General features: G+C 39.4%; 1 protein-coding gene across 1 annotated transcript in view; it reads left to right on the top strand.

The window, feature by feature from the left end:
* The first annotated feature begins 574 nt into the window (after window positions 1–574).
* The window catches only part of LOC139469683 (alanine racemase-like), a 32,707-nt gene continuing 12,023 nt past the window's right edge, over window positions 575–21,258 (top strand). The window contains exons 1-10 of the mRNA XM_071251924.1: window positions 575–662; window positions 3,920–3,980; window positions 4,243–4,396; window positions 6,369–6,527; window positions 6,697–6,827; window positions 7,128–7,217; window positions 8,895–9,016; window positions 9,424–9,533; window positions 10,587–10,716; window positions 11,016–11,113. Coding sequence (XP_071108025.1) covers window positions 4,264–4,396; window positions 6,369–6,527; window positions 6,697–6,827; window positions 7,128–7,217; window positions 8,895–9,016; window positions 9,424–9,533; window positions 10,587–10,716; window positions 11,016–11,113 — 973 coding nt within the window. The 5' untranslated portion in view covers window positions 575–662; window positions 3,920–3,980; window positions 4,243–4,263. The remainder of the gene's footprint in view (window positions 663–3,919; window positions 3,981–4,242; window positions 4,397–6,368; window positions 6,528–6,696; window positions 6,828–7,127; window positions 7,218–8,894; window positions 9,017–9,423; window positions 9,534–10,586; window positions 10,717–11,015; window positions 11,114–21,258) is intronic.

The following is a 21,258-nucleotide window of genomic DNA, read 5'->3' as shown; positions in this document are numbered from 1 at the left end:
TATAATAATGATAATAATAATAGTTCTACACAATTTGAGATTGATAACATGCTTCAGCCAAGACAACAAGCCTGACCACCAGATCCCGTGCAGTTAAAGTGTCTACATTGACATGATCATCTAATTCAGATTTGATGAATGGAACGGATAACTTTGTGATAAAAGTTAGTATGAGGTATTTATAATTACTTTCATGATACGCAGGGGTATTATGTTACAATTGTAAGTACATACCAGACATGAAAAAAAAATAATACATAAAATCATACCTCCATTTATGTCAAAGGTGCCAAAACCTTTCGTTGATCGTGTTTCTACGTAACACGTTGATGTTGCTTGTGCGAGTTCTAAAGCATCATCCAGACGGGTTACATAGCCATAGTTTTCCCCAGGACTCCAGGCAAACAGGTCTTCCCAGGAAAAAATATGCCCCGTCTGATCTGTCGCATCTGTCATGTCGATGACATTTGTGTGACCTTGATTCTATATATAGCTCAATTAAATCCGAATGTTCTATTTTGGAACGGAAGTATGTGCGCATGTCTACACACTGACTTCCGGTTCGTGTCGGACGTGTTGTAATTACCTATCGCCTGTGTGAAGTGAACTTGTTAAATGGTTTAGTTCATGAAGCGGTGAAGACGGCTTACGATAAACAACAGGTGTTTTACGGTTAAACGGATCATTTTTGTCTACGATTCATATCTGTGTTCATTTATTTACGAGAAAACTATTAATGTTTCTTCAGCGTCCAAAACCCCATAACATAGGGGTTATATATTGGGCCATATATTGGGGAGTAGTGCACTTTACCGGGCGCACTTTTTCAGATCCAATTAGCGCTGTGGGGGCTCGAACGTTAATTAGCCGACGCTTTACCACTGGACCACAGACGCTATCACATGTAATCAGTGCTCGTTTAACGGGTCATTAGAATCCCCATTGACATGCATGCGTACTTCAGTAAACAATGAATAGCGCATGCGTGTGACGTCACTGTCCGCTCTACCATTCCTCTTTTCTTGAAACCACACCCGCAATTGTTTGTCAACATGACCGACCAAAGGGATTAACGGTTGAAAATGTTTGAATTTATGGCTAACCCTTGCCAAAAGCAAGCTAACCCTAATGACCGAAAAGGGGTTTTGGATCGTAAAGACGTGTAAGTTTCCAAAAGACCGAAAACGGGTGTTGGATCGAAAAGATGTGTAAGTTTCCCTAAGACCGAAAACGGGTGTTGGATCGTGACGCGAGAGTCACCAGAGCGTGAGGCACGGTAACGGTATAACGAGACAGGAGTGGCACTATAGCGCGGTAATTGAGCGGATGGTAGAGCTCGGGCTGCGCCCGGTAAACTGCATTGTGGCCTTTTTTTCAATATACTTCAACATGGGGAAAGGGTCAGACATTGCACGCTTGTGACAGTTGTCCTTGTGTCTGGGGGATGGGGGTTGAAGTTTATGGTCAGTATTGCTCCCAGACCTGGCGGGTAGCCAGGTGTGGTGCGCGAAAGCTATGCCCGATTTTTTAAAAGTACTGATTTAAAGGGGCACTGATCTAACGCAATTCCCCGGGACTGGTTGTTGCCTTTGTTATTGTTTGTTTCCCAGTATGTACCCGGATGTATAGCAGAAATCTAGACTAGTGGCGACCTCTGTTGCGCCATTTGTAAGTGCATTAGTCACTTTTATGGGTAGTAATAAGGGCGTATGGTCACATTGATCAACAAAATGAAATACAGTTTTCGAGATAATAAGGAAATGTAGGTATCTTTGTGAGTAGTATCGGTAATGGTGATGAAGTTTTAATAAGTCACTTGCTTGGTAATTTTGCGATTTTCGTTTACACAATTTTCACTTGCATCACAAAGTAAATATTTCACCTAAGCATTGCTTTTTTTTAAAGTGAGTATATTTTTTTTACTGTCAAATGTGTAACACTTTTATTAAACGTCTAAATATTCAGTTATTTTACAAAGTGACTGAAAAACATTTCCATCTCTATTATTATTAAAACGAATTCCAAACATTTTGATGTTTAATGTCATCACCAAGAGACTGAAAATGTTACGTTGAAAAGTACATTTCTATGTTGTTTGGCTTCAAATCCTACATAATAATCTGTTGTGATGTTTGTAGGCCCTTTTGATCGTCTTAATCAATCTGGACAGATTATTTAGTCAAAATGACTGAAATATTTACACATTTTATAAATTGCCTGAGAGAATCACATTTTACAAATTAACGGTAATATATACACGCTTACAAAGTAAAAGACCCGTGAAAACAACGTCTATCGCGCATTGAAGAATTTCCCAACCAAGACGTAGAGAAACAAGAACGAATCTGTTCAAATGAATGAAAACAAAATGCAAATATCAATTACAACCTACCAAATTTATGTGTATAAATTTTAGGCAGCTTCCTTGTTCGAGGAATGTATCCGTAAATATCCACACAAAGGAACAGTAACCTGCTCGTCTGCAGCTGTACAAAGAAACTTATTCGATGTCACGTATCTCTGTAACAATCAAATATTTTAAAAGATATATATCGTTTCGGGATATAATAACCCGTGTTCGTTTCTCAACTGATCACTTAGATTGTTTCAGGTGTTTCACATAGGTGTCAAGTCTCAATGGTCAGCTGAGAAAGCCCACGTGACAACTATTCTCATAACGTCCACGGTTCCTAAAAAATCCATGGAGTGATAGATAACAATGATCAATCAATCAACGTATTATCAGTTAACCCTTTGACCAAAGTATGTTGTATCGGCACTCCAGGCCATTATATGAGTGTATTCCCTTTGTTTTAGTAAACCTAGACATGTAAACACTCACTCTTGACATATCCACTGTGCATGATATCAGTGATTAATCAATCAACATATTTTTCTGTTAATCCTTTGATGACTAGGAACGATCCGTTGATTTACAAAAAAAGTAAATCAACTGATCATTCATCTCTTGCTGGGCTGCCACGTGCATATTACATAACACACATTCCACCTCACTTCAAACCTGGATTTAGATTGAATAATTACCCCAGACACAATAAATGCCAAATGGGAACCTTTGTCAGGTAATGTAAGTGGTGCTACCACTAATTGAACCTGTAATAAATTCATTAACTGAGCATCAAGTAAATGACGACAAATACACAAGTGTAGGGTTATACGAGAAAACGTGGATGACAACAAGGGAGTAGTAATCGTATTATCGACACAAGCCGAAATCCGAAAATGCTTTCACTGCATGGATACTTTTTATTAGAACTAAACTATAACCATCTGGGGTATTTCCAAATGACGACATCCGATGAGCTGCGCTGTTCTTTTTGTCTGTTTGTTTAGGCTGAAGAAATTAATTAACAAGCCGACCTTTGTCGAAATCTTTAACGAATATTGCCTCCAGCCTCCAAGTTTATTTAGCTGTCCTTGCAGACGGAAGCCCAGTCTCTGGTCACGCTCAGTTGCGTTGCGTAACATCCGGGTACTCACTGGGGAAAAAACAATAACAATGGCAACAACCAGTCCCGGGGATTGCGTTAGATCAGTGCCCCTTTAACTTCGAAATTTTGCTGCATCTGCCATCTTGTTTATTTGACTTTTGCCCATGACTTAATACATTTCTTGGTGTGAATGTTGTCCAAACTGCACGAAAATTGCTTAAAATGCAATCAAATGTTTACAAAATTTCTTGGGGGGCATGCCCCCAAACCCCCCAAGAGTTTTCCTCTTTTTTCGAGTAAACCTGCTCACATCCCTGATTTAGAGAAGTTTCACTTTTTTTGTTTTTCAATAAAACATTTCCATGCTAATCAATCAATCATGCTGTGTGACGTATGTTTCGTTTTCTATTACCTGTAGTTATATCAAGCTAATTTGCTTCAATGTTTTTTGTTTTATTTTATTTCAGACTGCCTTATCGATTTGCCATCAACTGCTGCCTGAGAAAGCTTTGCCGACACCGTATCAAGGTATGTTTTATCAAGAATGTCATGTATATTTCTTTTTGTCAATACCCTAAGTGGGATATGGTCACTGGACGATCTTCAGAGTTATTCCAGCATCCTGACAATTGTTAACGTCATCTTAGCTGTAAACGTACATTTAATTAACATTATTTGGACTTATATATATATTGGCGTATGATCAGTCGAAAATGGTACTTAAAACAAGTTTTGACAAATATCGGAAATGGACATACCAGGTTTGACATACTATGTGTAACACAATTAGGAACAATCTACGACAAAGAACATGGAAGGCAGGTTTAAGGCTATGGACGCACAGATATATACATTGGTGGGACGCCGGACATACCTCCGTATAGATCTCAACGTCCTCGACAAGAATCTCTCCATTCTCAGACGCCAGTGTTCACCACAGACAGGTACCTGTAGCACCCCCCCCCCCCCCCCCCCCCCACCCTTTAATTTGGAATGGATTCAATTTAGAAACCATTTCTTCGTCGACAGTTGACTTTTTCAGCCGCAGTGTGAAGTGTTTGTCGTGAGTTTGAATCCAAGATTCGTCCCGGTTATGATCGTTGGTGTGTCAAGACCACACGAGTAGGGCTGAGACGGGTAAATTGGGTACTCTACATACCAGGGGCTTATAGGTTCCACCAACGTTTACAACCAGCTGCCGAGGGCAGCTAAAAGAAAACATCTACTTAATACAAAGTTCGATATTTTACAAGCTCCCCCATCTACTGTCACAATGATATAGTTTACAATACATACTGTCACATAGCACAAACAATATATATCCTTCACATAAATACCTGATAACATTAACTGGGTTCGACCTTTTCCTTCCCGTTAAATTTTCTTTCGCTCTCCGGACGGACGCTCTACCTCTATAGCGGTCCATAACAACATTAAACATGAGGATCATGTATGAGGGTAAATCAAAAGGGTCGTGGCCTCAAAGATATTGTTTTTGATGCTGAATTTATACTTGGGAGAATAGCACAGGAGCTGACCCTTGTTCTTATACTCCCAGAGTCTTAAACTCAAGTGGAGGCTGTCCACCGCATGGTTAATGGCTGACAGATGTGTTACAATAATGCATGTCGCCCGCACTATTGGGATTAGTTTTGGGTCCATTTCAAATGATACACTTCAGAGCTTTCCGCAATACGTGTAGTCTGAATGTTGGCACTGGATCAGAAGCTGACATGACTGAAAATATCCAGGAACCAATTGACTAGTTATCTATGCGAAATGTAACCCAGGATGATACCTTCAGATTGAGTGAGTGAGTATGGTTTTACGCCGCTTTTAGCAATATTCCAGTAATATCTCGGCGGGGGACACCAGAAATGGGCTTCACACATTGTATCCATGTCGGGAATCGAACCCGGGTCTTTGGCGCGACGAGCGAACGCTTTAACTACTAGGCTACCCAACCGTCACTATATCTTCAGAAGATACAGTGGAAACATTTGGCCTAAACCGTAGCAAAGAAATACAAGCGAGTGGTTTCAGTTGACAAATTTGAATTGTCAATGCAAGAGAATATCCAGTCTAGAGCGTAACACATTCAATTTGTGTGAAAGTAAATTTGCTGTTAAAAAATATATGAATGGACCACTGAAAAGTCTACGCACAGAACTACGACAATTAGGAGAAGCCACCAAAGAAATATGGCCGCAACGGCAGCTATATTGAAAAAAAAAACCAACATTCCCTAACATTACTCGGCCATCTTGTTCAAATTGTAAGAATGTGGTATATGTTAAGGGACTTAGTTTGACCCAGATATGACTTTTCCGTTTGGACCATGCTCTTGAATTCGATGAAAATGCATTTCTTTGTTAACATGATCTACCCATGAAGCTTAAGCGTCATGTTTTTTTTTTTATGGCATCCCAAGAGGTTTGAATTCTAACTTCAATATAGCTGCCACAGAAATATAGATACACCCATTACTGGACATTTTTCAACAATGTGTATTCAAAATATAATGTTCTGTAGTGTTCTTTTTGGTTCCTCCGAAAAGTCTTCTCCTCTGAAATTGCGGGATTGAGGAAGCTGAATTTTGGCATGTATCTATATATCTCCTTATGATGAAATCCTATTTTGTTTTAAAACCTGGAATCTAATGTTGTTTATTTTTCTCTCAGTGTTTTGGCCGAAATATTTCGATATCACTGAAGAAAGCAACTTTTGTTAAGTCTTTGTCCAAAGCTTTAAAGAAAACCATTTTACTTTCGTACATCAGTTTATCCATACAGATAACTGGTTACAAAAGTAGTCATTCAAATATCTAACCACTCGGCAAATACAGATTTACTATAAGACTCAGTTGATAGTTACGACAATAAAACCACAAACCAATGTTAGCTCTTTTGTCAACAGACATTATAGCAGTGGTGAAAGGCAACGCTTACGGTCACGGCAGTGTGGAGATATCCAGATATCTGGAGTCCCGGGGGGTCAGGCATTTCGCCGTCGCCACCCCCGAGGAAGGCGCTCGGCTGAGGCAGGCAGAGATAAAGGGACACATACAGGTCTTCGGTATACGTTATTTGGTCTTTTCAACGTACCTCAGCTGCAGGTTATGCCCTGTTGTGTCATGTCATCGCCTCTAATATTTGAATTACACAGGTTATATCGTCATAATTGGATTAATGTTCTATTGTAGTATATCTAAAATAGTGAAACTTCATGAACGTCTTTGTCGCAGGTAACGCTGTCGAGGAGGACATCCCGATCCTGGTGAAGTATAGGTTGACACCGACGGTGGCAGAATTAAATTTCCTCCAGGAATGGTCTCGGACTGTCACTTCTGCAATGAACACCAGGAACGGGAGTCAGGTGGGTGAACCATTCAATTCTTGGGAAGAATAGGGCCCAAATACCCAAGCCTGTCGTGGAAAACGTCTAAAAAGGGTCAGAGTGGCTGACTTGGCTCATTGCTTGGATCGTTGCTCATGTTTTCAGTAACATTATGCATTGCCAAGACTATTCACAGGCCACCGTAATACAGCTGGCATATTGCTGAGTGCGTCGTAAAATTACATTTATGCACTCAATCCCATTCACATCTTCATGTTTATTCATTCGACATTTCATAGTAAGTTTAAATATCGTCGTGACATGTTTTTCGTGTTCCAGGTTAGGAAGAGACACCAACTGGTGCTGAAGATAGACACGGGGATGTCCAGGAATGGGTGTCAGACTCAGGACTTCCCCTCACTAATACAGGTGGGGTCGATTACTTTAGAGGTAGCTGTTGACTACATAAGATTACTAAACAACCTCGCTTAATGTGTTTGGTCCAATCTGAACTCCAACTGGCTTTCTCAGCCATGGGCTTATGACATATTTAAGAAACTGTATATCCCTGTGGAATTATTAGGACATGTGATTGGAGGTTAAGGTCACTCATGAACAAGTGCAAGCGCATGTGTACTCGATAACATTGTATTAGACTTAGTATAGATCATGTGATAAATATCCCTTCTTTTGAGTTATGTTGGTGAACAAAAATTGATAAGATGCAATAATAACTGCACTGTTATTCTGATTTCATGATACATGTATGTCCCTTTAAACTGCTCCGTGGTCTTGTGGTAGAGCGTCCGCCCGGAGAGCGGAAGGTCCGGGGTTCGATTCCCGGCCGCGTCATACCAAAAGACGTTAAAAGATGGTACTTGTTGTTACCCTGTCTGGCGCTCGGCATTTAGGGGCTAAAACAAGGACTGGTCGGCTCGGAGTCAGTATACTGTGTGTGAGTGGGGTATTCATGTTAAACTGGTATCTCAGCATATCCTCAGTGAGCTAGCACTATATATCGGCATCAGTCCGGACTAGTACAAGCAGCCACACAAACACACCTGCATGCACGTCGCTATATGAGTGCAATAATCTTGGCCGCGACCTTAAACCCCATTTCACCTCACCTCACCTTTTAAACTGTAACCATATGCTTGATGTGTTCAGTCTAATTTCAAAATCATACTTTTGCTGTGACCAGGGTAGAATCGTCAAAGCATGAACCTTTGCTGCAATATATAATGAAGAGGTTACGGTCGGGCAGAATGAATGCACAAGCCACCTTCAACATTGTGTGCCATTTTATCATTATTCGTCATAGAATCAAGATATCTGATTGAATAGTTTTGCCGTCTTGTGAAAACACATACAAATCGACTTGTTTACCTGTTCGGCAAAAAACTACTCAAGATCTTGGATGTATGGCAAGTTCGCCACAGTAATTTGATGCATTGTTGGGCCTCGGTTGTTCAAGAAATCGTAATAAACCCTTATGACAATGTAACTCACATATCCCAAACACAACAAAGGACATAACAAATTCTACCCAGGTTGGGGATCGAACTAGGGTTTTTGGCAAACACTACCACATCGGCCCCATCTAAAACTGCACAAGCTTAGTTCAAAATGAATAGACATTCTGAGTTTGAATAGCTATCATATTTACTATATTGATGTGACGGTGATTGGGGTCTTCACATATTTTCGCCATTTTCTGTCTGCCCACCCGTAAACATGTACTCACTAAGACAAATTAGGTACGAAAGGGTGTTTTCTTGATCTTGAAAAGCAGAAAAGACACAAATCGTTTAATTTCTTCTCTATCGAAACAATGTTTGTTGGGTATATATCTTTAAAACTAACATTAACATTAGCATTTATTGACCTCACATTTTTAAAATGATAAAGACCCTGATTTTCATTGAAACCTTTGCTGAGAAAAAAAGATGGCATAAACCAAGCCAGTGGTTGATATTGTGAGCAACGACCCACGATATCGGGTCTTGCTGCACCCATTTAAATGTCATATTTTTCATATTTGAGGAGAGAATGTACGTGTTTGCTAAACGGAGAACACTTGGGTAGATGGTTCATTTGTCGTTCCAGTATTGCCTGGAGAATGACTTGGATGTCCACAGTGTGATGACGCATTTTAACCAGGGTTGGGACAATCCAGACTTCACCAAGCACCAGTTCAACACATTCATGTCCCTGACCGAACCTTACAGGTACACGCAACAATAAGCCGCACATAGTGTTGGCAGATGTCACATGGACAACTTCCCAAGGTAACCAAATCTAATATACACATTGTTGTAGTATTGCTTATTGTCTGAACGCAATCTAAGCATCAGTTGGCGGAAATGTATTTACAGCTTTGCATAACATCGTTTCACTTTGTCCCCAGACACCCCACGATGAAGCCCTAAAATAGAGTTTACAAACTGAGCAGCTGTGCGTTATTCAGCGTATCTATTGTGTCTGTGTGTATTTCTTTAACATAGAAATGGTGAGTCTGTAGGCACAAGCATTTTCTGACTTCTATCATACACTTCAAATAAGAGGATAAATCCAACATACATTAAATATGATACAGATATACTTTCAACCACATCAACCCACTTACTCTTGCCAGGAAGCATGGCCTGAAACTGCACGTTGCCAGCTCGTCAGGGATAGCACATGGGTATGGAACAGATCTGGATTTCATCCGTTTTGGAATTCTGCTCTACGGACTGCCTCCGGGTGAGTCATTCGCAGAGAGCATAGAGTCACTTGTGAGTTATTAACCCCGAAATTGAATCGAATAATAATCTTTGTAGTGTACGTAGGTACGCTGAAGGTATTGTAATTGCTACATTACGATATAAGGATCATTCCCTGACACTTCCGGTGTATAATTCTGCCTGTGAGGCATTATGGGATAATAAAGCGACCACATGGTACTTGAGACTTTAATAATGCCTTGTGTTCCATCACGCGTGAATAGATCAGGTTCAATCCTGCCTGTTGAATACAAATCTTCCAAATAATTATGATAGGAAAAAATGAGTGAAGCAATACAGAATTACAACAGATGGTAATGATATAATAAAAAAGATATATTTTTAAAAATCAATACGAATTAAAGTTTCAATAAAAATAATACATACAACTTGCTAGTGCACAATTATGATAATATGTCGATAAGATAAAGCGAAAATGAACTATTATACTTTACTGATGCTTGAACACTATCCCGGATTCGAACCAACACTCTCAGAGTGAGGCACCTTATCGCCAGCATAGATGTACTAGAATTTGTACTTTACTGAAAAGTGTAATCCCAAATAGAACATTTGTTACAGAATATAACAATCCTATCTTCCTAACATCAACAAATGGTCATGCCAATGGTTATATAATACTTGAATAACAACTTTTATACATGAATGACTTTCAATAGACCTTCTACAGAATTACAACAGATGGTAATGATATAATGAAACAGATATATTTTTAAAAATCAATACGAATTAAAACATCAATAAAGATAATACAAGTATATTTTTAAAAATCAATACGAGTTTCAAAAGACCTTCTGTTGAATTTAATCAAATAAACACAATTTAACATGAATGTTTTAAAATGCATACAGTGCATCATTATTCCAGACATCCATAAGTTCAATGACTATGTAAACTGGGTGAAAATATATTAAACAAATGATTTTATGGTTTCATGCAAGCAATTGGTTGACTCAGTAGCGCCCTCCGTGGTTCCATGACAGTGTGTTTATTGCGTGTTCTGTGTCTTCAGATGGCAGCGTAGAGAATACTGAGTTGGTGGAGTCCCAGGGCCTCAGACCCGTTCTCTCGTGGCGAGCTCGCCCCACCCTCATCAAACAACTACCTCAGGGCAGGGTCGTCGGATATGACAACACATACATGTAATTCCGGTGTTTGGGATGGGAATGTTTAGGGGATTTTTAAAAAAAGAAACAGAAAAAATTTATATCGTTTTACACTCGAGTGAAATATTGTGCGTTGCAGAGAAGAAACGTATGTGTCGTGAAGCAACTGATCCACTAATATGTCGCCTTGTACAACAAGCATAGATTGCTAGGAATTAAATTGTATTCTAACCAGGAATCCAGGTGCTTATATCTTGTTAATTCCTGTCCAGCAGTTACATAGCATCCTAGAACCCACCTTTGAGGTCTGGAACTCTGTAATTATCATTAATTAGGACACACGGGAAGGAGACAATAGCGACCTTCGGCCTTGGCTTTGCAGACGGCTTCAGCGTGCTCCTCTCGGGGAAATGTGTGGTTTCTCTGGAGAAAGGTAGGGTTCAGATTACATGACATCCCACGAGATATTCGTGTCTAATGATGATGTTCATATCTTAGAAAGTAAAGATGTCCTGAAGGCATTCTCATTTTAAGTAGATCTGCTGACATGGCAAGTAAAAGCAAGGCCAATGCGAGAATGTGTTTCTAAAATGAAGTGTTAGACATATTTGTAATAGTGACATAAGTTCATTGGTCCACGATACGTAAATACACTTTCACATCGTTCTGCAATAAGTACAATGTGTTTCAACACAGCACCGCAAGGAGTGCGCTACTATCAACATGTCAATGAATTTGTATTTCAATCTTTATGATCGTTATTTTACTTCACTGGTGACATTGGAACAATGAACTGAACCTTTTGACGATGGTGCATTCGTTTGTCGCACATGTGAGTAGATAATAATGTAGTACTTCATGAAAACAAAGGATTCTCCTCAAACTATGCGGGGGGAACAATGGAATGGGGATTTCTGAGTCTGTTTGTTTGGAGGAGCAGTACATGCTTTGATAAAGTTTGGGTGTCAAGTGGTTGGGTGGTCTGGTTGAAGGTCTAGCCGAGCATCATTGTGTGTGTGTAAATGTCTTTGTACTTTTCCAGCGTTATAAATGAAATATATGTGCATTCAAATTCGAGTTTGGGACAGTTGCGTTGTTGCTGTTGAGCAGTAAGGATGGAAGGGGATCTCTGTACGGATTCGGTACCTTGTAAGTCAATTGTGGTTTCGTCAGACTGGACGTTGTTTGAAAGACGACTGTCTTTGTTTAAAGACTGGCCGAAGCAAATGAAACAATCTCCAGTCGATTGGGCCCATGCAGGATTTATCTATTTGAACCATGGTGATGTCTGTCGTTGCTTTAAATGCGACATTCGATTGAAAGGATTGGGATGAATCCGACGACGTTTTGGATTGAGCACGAGAAGTGGTCGCCAGACTGCGCATATATTAAAATGGTTTCCTTTTCCCATGAAATACGTCATGAAACGTCCAGGATCCACTGCGCATGCCCCCTATAGGTATTTAAAACTGACGTCCCGCTGATTGCTTTTCACTGGAGTGTAGAAAAATCATCTTGCTAAGATCATGGCTGATACGACAAAATTGTACAACATGATGAGTGGGATAAAGGCTTTCTTCATAGGATATGGTATTTACAGGAACTGATAGATGTGGACCGACAGTCCCTCTCTCCAGCAATGAGACTGACTGGTGGAGTGTTTTTAACGATGCCGGCTATTTCATATTTAAGAGGCATTTAGAAGACATCATGACGCAGTACAAGCAACTTCATTGAAACATGATGGAATGTGATGAGACTTATAGAAAAATGTGTTTGGAACTCAAGGAGAGGTGCTTCCATTTGGAACAAGAAGTTATGCCAAAGGGATTTGATTATTTGGTTGGAAAGCTTAAGCGGGAACAGAGAAAAAGGAAACGACTACATTAACTGCATGGTATCAGCTAACATGACATTGTTGACGTCATCTATGCAAAGAGGGAACACATGTTCATCCAACAGATTTAAATCGTATTTCTAGAGACGACTCATCATACATATATGTACCAAGGTTTTGTCACATCACTTCACTGCTGTACGTCTTGATGGAAGGTCGACGGAAAAGAAATATTGGATAAGAAACCATGTCTATGGCAATCACCGACAAGTATGTATTTTTCTATACCAAAAGATCACCTTTCAGTCAACATTTTCCTACACTTGTTGAAGTGGATAATAAAACATTCAACTGCACCGAGCAATATTACATGTACAGTAAAGCTTATGTCTTTGAAGATTGGATCTCTGCCGAAAGGATTTTAAGATCTACATCCCCTACAGAGCAGAAAAGACTCGGTAAATGTATCAGTGGTTTTGATCAGCAAAAGTGGGATGCTGTTAGTTGTTCGAAAAGCTTCCATAGCCAAATATACGCAGGTCATTGAGCTGAAGAAACTTTTGAAATGGACATATCCTAGAATTCTTGTGGAATGTAGTCCCTATGACAGAAAGTGGGGCATCGGATTATCCATTTATGATCCTAATATTTTTTGTCCTTGTCAGTGGAGAGGTCAGAATTTGTTAGGACGTATATTAATGGAGGTGCGAGACATAGTCATGCCAGACTGTTTATCTTTGTCAGGAAACCTGCCGTCTTCTACACTTGGAAATACGTCCTCCGTGAACCCAACCGGTTGAATGAATTCATGCTTGTACAGTCATCGCAGTGGTTTCAAGACCGCGCCCACTGCGTGCAAGATGCTACAAATAACGTTCAAGATGAAGTGTCAACGAGTAAACGTGTGATTGTCAAGAAACTCAAGAAACTACAAGTAGATGAAATGGAAGCCGTCCACGTGGTCCAACAGATAGAAAGTTTGTTGACTTTGTGAACTCTGTAAGATTATAAGTCGTCTCTCCACTGAATTTTGTTTTGGATGTATGTTTGAAGACGAAGGGGAGGCAGTTCATTCGTGTCGTGATGTATCCGATGAAAACAGAGTAAATCATTATTTCAAAATGGCTTTGTGTGAAGTCAACGATTGATCGTGTGATCGAAAACTGGTTAACATTAATTTGAGACGACCAGAGTTTCCAGTCTGTGTCATCCTTTACGTTGTATCAATACCAATGTAAAGACTATCGGGATGCCTACTTTAAAACACAGCTGTGGGTGTCAGAGTTAAAAAAACGTGTAGTTAAAATGTCACATTTGCAAAGAGTTTTCAATATACTATGATGATGATGATGACGTATTCACTGTTGTAAAACATGATGTAATGGAAAGGGTTTTTAATAAAATATGATGTCTTGAGTGTTGCATTTGTCTTGATTTTCACATATAAATAGTAAACTAATGTAGTAAAGCTCATTTGCACCATGGCTACCGATACACCAGCACCATCGTAGGTAGTAGAGAAGAAAAAAATTGAAAAAAAATTCTGCAGCGTTATTATTTTAGTCCGAGGCAAGGTGGTGCCTTTTACAGACCATCTAAATTTCATCAGAGTTTGAAAAAGCATGGTCAAACGGTTTCCCTTAAGAAAGTAAGGTCTTTCTTGGGTGAACATGACGCCTACACACTTCACAAACCAGTGAGATACAGGTTTCCACGACTTAAGGTGCGTGTCAACAGCCTCAATGAACAGTGGGATGTCGATTTAATGGACATGGGACGTTATGCGAAGGCCAATGACAGCGTACATTATGTATTGATAGCCATTGACATATTGTCTCGGTATTTGTTGGTGGCACCGTTAAACAATAAGAAACCAGAGTCTGTGGTAGAGGCGTTCAAAACGATATTATCCGAGGAGTGGTATAGGTAATGATGGTTCTGGACCACTTCCACTGGAGCCAGATTTATATACCTACACTGCTACTACAGGTGGCATTTTTTATGCCAAAATGATTATGCGATTCAATGATAGTCATGAGATTAAGTTAAATTGGCTCTAGCTCACCACCACCTGGGGCCAATCATTGCTTTAGATGAGCCTAAATGGTAATAAAAATATTCTTTATCATTTTTATCAATAAAGCGATATTCAACATTTTTATTAAGTTCTTTGACTATATAACTACACTCTTCTTGTAAATTGATACGGAACAATTGATAACCGTATTTGGTTGGTTTGACATCACTAATATAATAAAAACCTTGTGGTAATTCTCTCCATTTGATAGCTTTTTCGATCTCCATTATAATATATATTTATGTAAGCATTTGTCTAAATGTGATCAAACGATAGTAAGCAATCTATTTTTAATCTCCAACCACTTCTTTGGTTTTGGCACGGAATAATTGACGAGCTTGTTGCCTCCCCTGTTCTATGAACTTTTTTTTCTCGTCTTCGCTAATACTATTGGTCTTACGAGATTTTGATCGAGTCTCCTGCTTCATTGCATTGTATTTGGTGAGTTCTGACAGCACTAAACGAAACTCATCCTCAGATATCTTACAATCGACCATTGCTGTCGCAATATGATCCTCAATGCTGTTCAACTTTGCTTCGGCGAGTATCCGAATACAATCGTGTTTTAATGCTTTCTTTTGCAACCTATGAGAAATGAATTTTATCGCTATTCCTGCCAGTCCCGAGACTCCAGCGGCTATTTCCATGCCGAGCACTATAGGCGCGGTGATTATAGTTGATAATAAACCAACACCAGCTACACCAAGTCCCATGCCAGCTGCTACAAGTGCGGTGTCAACTCCGTCGAGAGCATTCATGGCTCTGCGATACTTTTTATACAATCCAAGTCTCAACTCACTATCCTTCTCTATTCGATGTTTTATGTCGCTTATTTGACGTAATCGAAATCCATCAACAGTTTCCATCTTTTCAAATGCCTCATCGAGCGTCAGATATAAACTCATAGTGTATATTATGAATATATAATAGTCTTTAATTGGTCTTGCTTAAATGTTTTGAGTGTATACATCAACCTTATGAAATGTATATTAATCGATAGACCTGGTAATATTTCGAAGGCATCTACCGGTACATCTCCGAACAAGACTTCAATAAGAGTAGAAATATTAGATATTGCACTCAAGTTAACTTTAATATCATCGAATTCTGTAACCAAATTTAAACTAACATTTTGTAAGGCCGGACGACTATATAACATATGACCTGGGTTTTCTGGCAGGGGAGTGACTAACACACTTTTTCGTTTTGACGGGATATAGGCCGCGAGTACGATACCACTATTTATTATCTTAGTTAAATTATGTCCCTTACCCATCATCACATAAGGTGGGGTAATGACGATATTCAATAGCCACTCGATGTTTGCTTCGACCATAGTCCATTTATTTTCAAAGTTGTGAGTAATATTTTACGAAGTGTTTTTAAGGAGTCTACTAACGTCGACATCGCTTAAATCTTCTAGATTACCTGTGAATGTAACTTCTTTCCGCTTGTATACATTATCGTGTAAGTGTAAAGCGAATAACTTACCTTCGGTACCGGGTTTATCGAATCCTTCTGTGTCTCCGAGATCGGAAAGCGCAATTGTATTACATTTTCTGAGCGTTCCAGGGCCTGATGCATCAACCATTATTTATAATATGGAGTGTTACACTTAAGTATCCTATATGTACAGGTTGGTGTTTTACATCTAATACAGAAATTTTGAGGTCTGAAATAATACCCCGCTTTAATTTTTTATATTGTTATGACGAGAAAGATTCCGTTCTACCGCTATTATTTTTTTCATTTTTCACTGGAATAGATCTGAGCAGAGTTGAAGGACTTTCTAGTTGAATATTATCCGTCGTGCTTATTTGATCAAGATGGATACACAACTCTTTATAGGGAACTAAATCGGGAAATGTATTTCCATCAAATGTTGACCTTAATATTGATAAAATTCCGCGTGTAAATCCAAGTGTAGCAGATAAGTTCTCCTTTTTCTCCAGTGTTGATTTTCACTGTCCCGTTCGACTCATTTTGTGTGATACTAATTCCATTAGGCTTAAAAATTTCATCATTGAGTGAGCATTTGCTGTAATATCCATCAGGTATAGTAATACCACCTCTTTCATTTAATAACCATATCTTATTATTACCTCTCGCAGCACTTATATTGGTCCACAGCGGGTGGACTTCGAGGTGACCATCAGAGTTATCTATAGTATGAAGCAGTTCAATAGACTGACCATTTGTTATTCCCGGGAGTGTAACATACATATTAAATATACAATGATACTGTATCATAACTTAAATATGAAATCGAGATACATTACTAATCAATTGATTATAGTAACTGCCTCTGGTGCTGAATTTATCGTTAAATTCCCTGATATCTTTGAAAAGTACAGGGTCACGGCAACTAGCGATAAAATGGTGCACGATTGGTTTCACAATCCGATGCAATTTTGGCAGAATCAGTTAAACTTTGCCATATGGTGTGCCACAACGGGATGTGGCGTATCTCTTTATTCCCCAGGATTTGAACTGAATAAGTCTGTTATATCATTTTACGTGTACTATCAGATTAGACGTATACTTAAAGAAATTAGTTCTCCATTACCACAGGATCGAGCGTGAAATTCCACAAATAATAATTATGATAGGTCCGCGTATGAGCGTATTTGTCAGGAATTTAATATTTGTACGAGTAAAGATTGGTGTATTAAAGGAGCAAACCAAGGTCTAGGTGTTCCTTACACAGGGGAAATAACTGTCAAAGAAGAAAGCGATGATTTATTTAAAGAAGTTAACAAAGGTCCAATTGATGCGTTTAAGTTGTTGCATACCAGCAAACTTTACATAAGAATGTATGATTATTTTCTAAAAACCCATCATTGGTATAAAGACTGGGAACTTTCGAGTAACGATTGGAGAGGGGATATTATGAGTTTTAAGAGTGGTTTAATTTATATTGTTACAAAATTTATACAACTGAACGATACCGCAAACACTTGGAATGAATTTCTTAATGATAAAACGGAAAATAATTTTACTAACCCAGGATTTGTAAGAGTTAATGAATCGATAAGAACTTATGTATGGGCAATTCTCGGTGCACAATCACAAACACGAACATCCATTATCGGTTCTGGGACGGCGCTCGATGCGCAAAAACAGTTTGTCCCAAACGTGGAGTACGCCATTAATTCACCAGTTGACATACCATCGTCTATAAAGCGTTTTCAAGATGTATTACAGTACGCTCAATCCAAAGTGGACTTCGTTTATGTGCCGGGTCTCCGAGTAATATGGAACTTAAGATCGGCCAAGTGATAGGCTATAATAATAAAATTGTTATCGCTACAGATCAACAAAAAACAGGTATAAATTCAGATATTAACGTTGAATTAATAACTCAAACAATCACAGGTGAAAAGGGAATAGTCAAGCCACAAACACCAACTATCGCTCAACCATCTACTGACGCACAACCACAAGTACCACCACATATTGGGGCTAAAAATCAACAACATATCGATGAAAAAACAGCGCTCGTATTAGGTGGAGTCGCGGTTGGTTTACTCATGATTTGGTTAGCGAACTGATTTGGTTAAATAGTTCTTAGCGGATACGTACAACAGCCCTGCGATTGCTACGATCAGTGCCCACAAGTTTTGACTAAGCCAAGTGGTGGTCTTAGCTAATAAATTCAAGAGCCAGGAAACAACACTCCCTATTATACCGGGAAGTGTGGCCGCGGCTTTCTCAGTGAGCTTTCCCAGTGCTGAACCTAATGCTTTTAAATGCTTTTTTATCCACTCTTTTATACCATCCGACCTAGGCGGTGATCCGCCACCACCTGTACCACCTGTCCAACCGGTTAACGTGTGAGTCAAAGTCGATATAATAAATCCCAACACGGTTAAAATACTGGCAATGGTTATTCCCTGTTCTCTGAACAATGTTTTAATTTTATCAGCCAGTGTAGTGTCATCGTTGAGGACTTGATCGATAGTTTCTCGAATTCGACTGATTTGCGAACGAAGTGCCTTTCTATTACAGGAAGCTGCTTCGAAGCGGGCCGATCTCTCGTCTTCTAAGTTACGCAATCTTTCCGCTTCGCGGCGTCTACTGAACTCATCGCCCACCTGTTCAAGTTTTGTTTTCTCGTAAGCTATATGCTTGTCGATTTCGGATATCTTGGCTGTATTATTCATGAGTTCTCCCTGCATTGTTCGTATTGCCTTGTCAAGACCTCGTAATTCCCCAATACTAAACTCCGAGGATTGTACCTGTAATGTGGAATTATCGTAATAGGTATCTAAGATTTCTCTGAGTCTGTCCGAGGCCACCATCGAAGAAGCTTCCAAATTATCTGTGTTGTTAACGAGTTTATCACGCACAGTCCGAAGAGCCTCAGTAGTCTTCGCGGAAAGCCGCGAGTAGTCCACAAAACCTAATTCATCATGAACAGTGCTGATGCCGTGTTTAGCGGCTATCGTAGACAAGGCTAGGGGCTTAAGAGTACGATAATGCATAAGATCAATATCCGGAGAGCCACGCAGTCGCAATATTCCTTTACTATCTATCTCAAACTTTGAATAGTCACGACCAATAGGAATATCATCTTTAAAGGTATCGTAATAATCATCAACGGCTGGTTTCAAAAGTTCATCATTTACGGTTTGGTTCAAAAGTTCATCGTTAAGATTCATAAAGCTGGTTTCATCAGTATCATCGATTGGATTCTGGTTATCAAAGTCATCAAAGGTATCTAGATCAAAATCAACCATTTTTATATTAAACATAGGGTACATGTTTTCAATATAACAATGTCTTCGCAATATGGACGCAAGTTAAACCCGTAACGTAGACTTCGAGATCCATTAGGGGTCAAAGCAATTCGTCAGTCTGTAACTATAACTAATAACCCTAGTACCATCGATCAGAATCAAACGCTTCTGGTTCGCTTTCCTAATCTCGGCGCACACGATGTGTTAGTTCCGGGAACTGTCCGACTAGCATTTACGATTAATTTTACTACTACCGACGTTAACAGGGAGCCAGTTCAGAACATAGGTTGTGGTATCGTTAAGAAAATCGCCATTAAAATTAGCGGTAATGAGGTTTTGAGTATCGACAATAACGATGTATACTATTGTTACATGGATCTCTGGAGAACGGATAAAGAGCGGGAAAACTTACAGTACCAAGGTATTTGTAATCGGAACACATTGAGACTGCGCGTAGGTGCTGAAAATGGTGATAGTACCGTTGTAAAAGATAAGGCCGTTGCCGACGCATTAGGTAACCGATTCTATATTCCCCTAGACTTTGAATTACTAGATTCCCACATGCCCTTTTATAAAGCATCCTTAGGCGATAGGTTAGAATACGAACTCACTTTTAATGACTACGGTAGAGTAATCAGAACCGGTGGTGAAGATGCTAGCTATTCCATTGACAATATCTCGCTGGAGTACGATATCATAACGGATCCTGAATTAGCCATTTTGTACGATCGCGTGCTGTGACACCGAAAGATCACGAGGGACAAAAAAGATACGATGTGGAATATCAATCTTAACGTCCCCACGAGGTTGTTGAAGGGTATTTTAATGTTGTTCGAGGACCCCTCCGATGCGTTTAAAAGAAATACCGAGAAGTTCTACAATCCCAAGATTACAAAAGTAGAATTGACTATCGAGGGCGTTCCTAATCAACTATATAGCCAAGGAATGCTAGCATATCACCAGTGGGATGTGATTAAAAAAATTCCTTCTATAATACGAAGCCGGAAGTTATCGCGGTCGTGAAAGATCTGTCTCTCGGGAGTGTATCGATGGGTGAATACCTCACCACGAAGTACGCACTATGGCTCGACATGCGAACAACGGACGATGACCAACTACACGGCAGTGGGAGGAGAATAGAAAATGCTAGCGAGGGTGTCACTATATAGATAACGAAGTTCCAGGTAAATTAAACATATATTTGTACGTGATTATGGATGCGCAACTTAATATACAGAATGGGAGATTCGTGCAAGCAATCTATTAATAATCTTTTACCTTAAGATCCGCACTGTGCTATCATATGCGGGCAAACGGGCTGTGGAAAAACAGCTTTTATTCTAGATATTTTACAAAGTCATTATCGGGACGTTTTCGATCATATTATTATTCTGTAGCTGACTATAAGCGTTAATAAAACATACCTATCGAGAGATTGGGTAATGATTGACGACGGAGTACACACAGTCGATCCGGGGGATCGTTTACAAGACTGTTTACGAGTATGTCACAAAAATTACAAAGGAGAATCAACCCTTTTCGTAATAGACGACTGCAGCGCGAGTAAAGAACTCACAAAAAAGAAAGATATGCTTTCGTATTTAGCATTCTCCGGACGGCATACTCAGCATAGCGTTTGGGTACTTACTAAAAAATACAACTCTGTCCTGAAAGATCTCAGAGAGCAAACCAAATGGGTAGCACTCTTTCATTGCAAAGATCGAGATTCATTCGAGGAATGTTTACGCGAAAATGATGTTATTTATACCAAGTTTGAACGAGATAAAGTCAGAAAACTGTTATCGGCAACGAAGCACTGTAAACTCGTATTAAAAACCGTTAAACCAGCTGCTTACGCAATTGCTTAGCAAAATGTAGCAAAGTTATTGCAAATATAGCAAAATTTTAGCAAATATAGCAAAATT

Source organism: Haliotis cracherodii, unplaced genomic scaffold (genome assembly GCF_022045235.1).
Source record: "Haliotis cracherodii isolate W230 unplaced genomic scaffold, xgHalCrac1.p SCAF_2, whole genome shotgun sequence".
Taxonomy (NCBI): domain Eukaryota; kingdom Metazoa; phylum Mollusca; class Gastropoda; order Lepetellida; family Haliotidae; genus Haliotis; species Haliotis cracherodii.
Note: the sequence above shows the minus strand (reverse complement) of the source record. Positions and strands in the feature narration are given on the sequence as shown.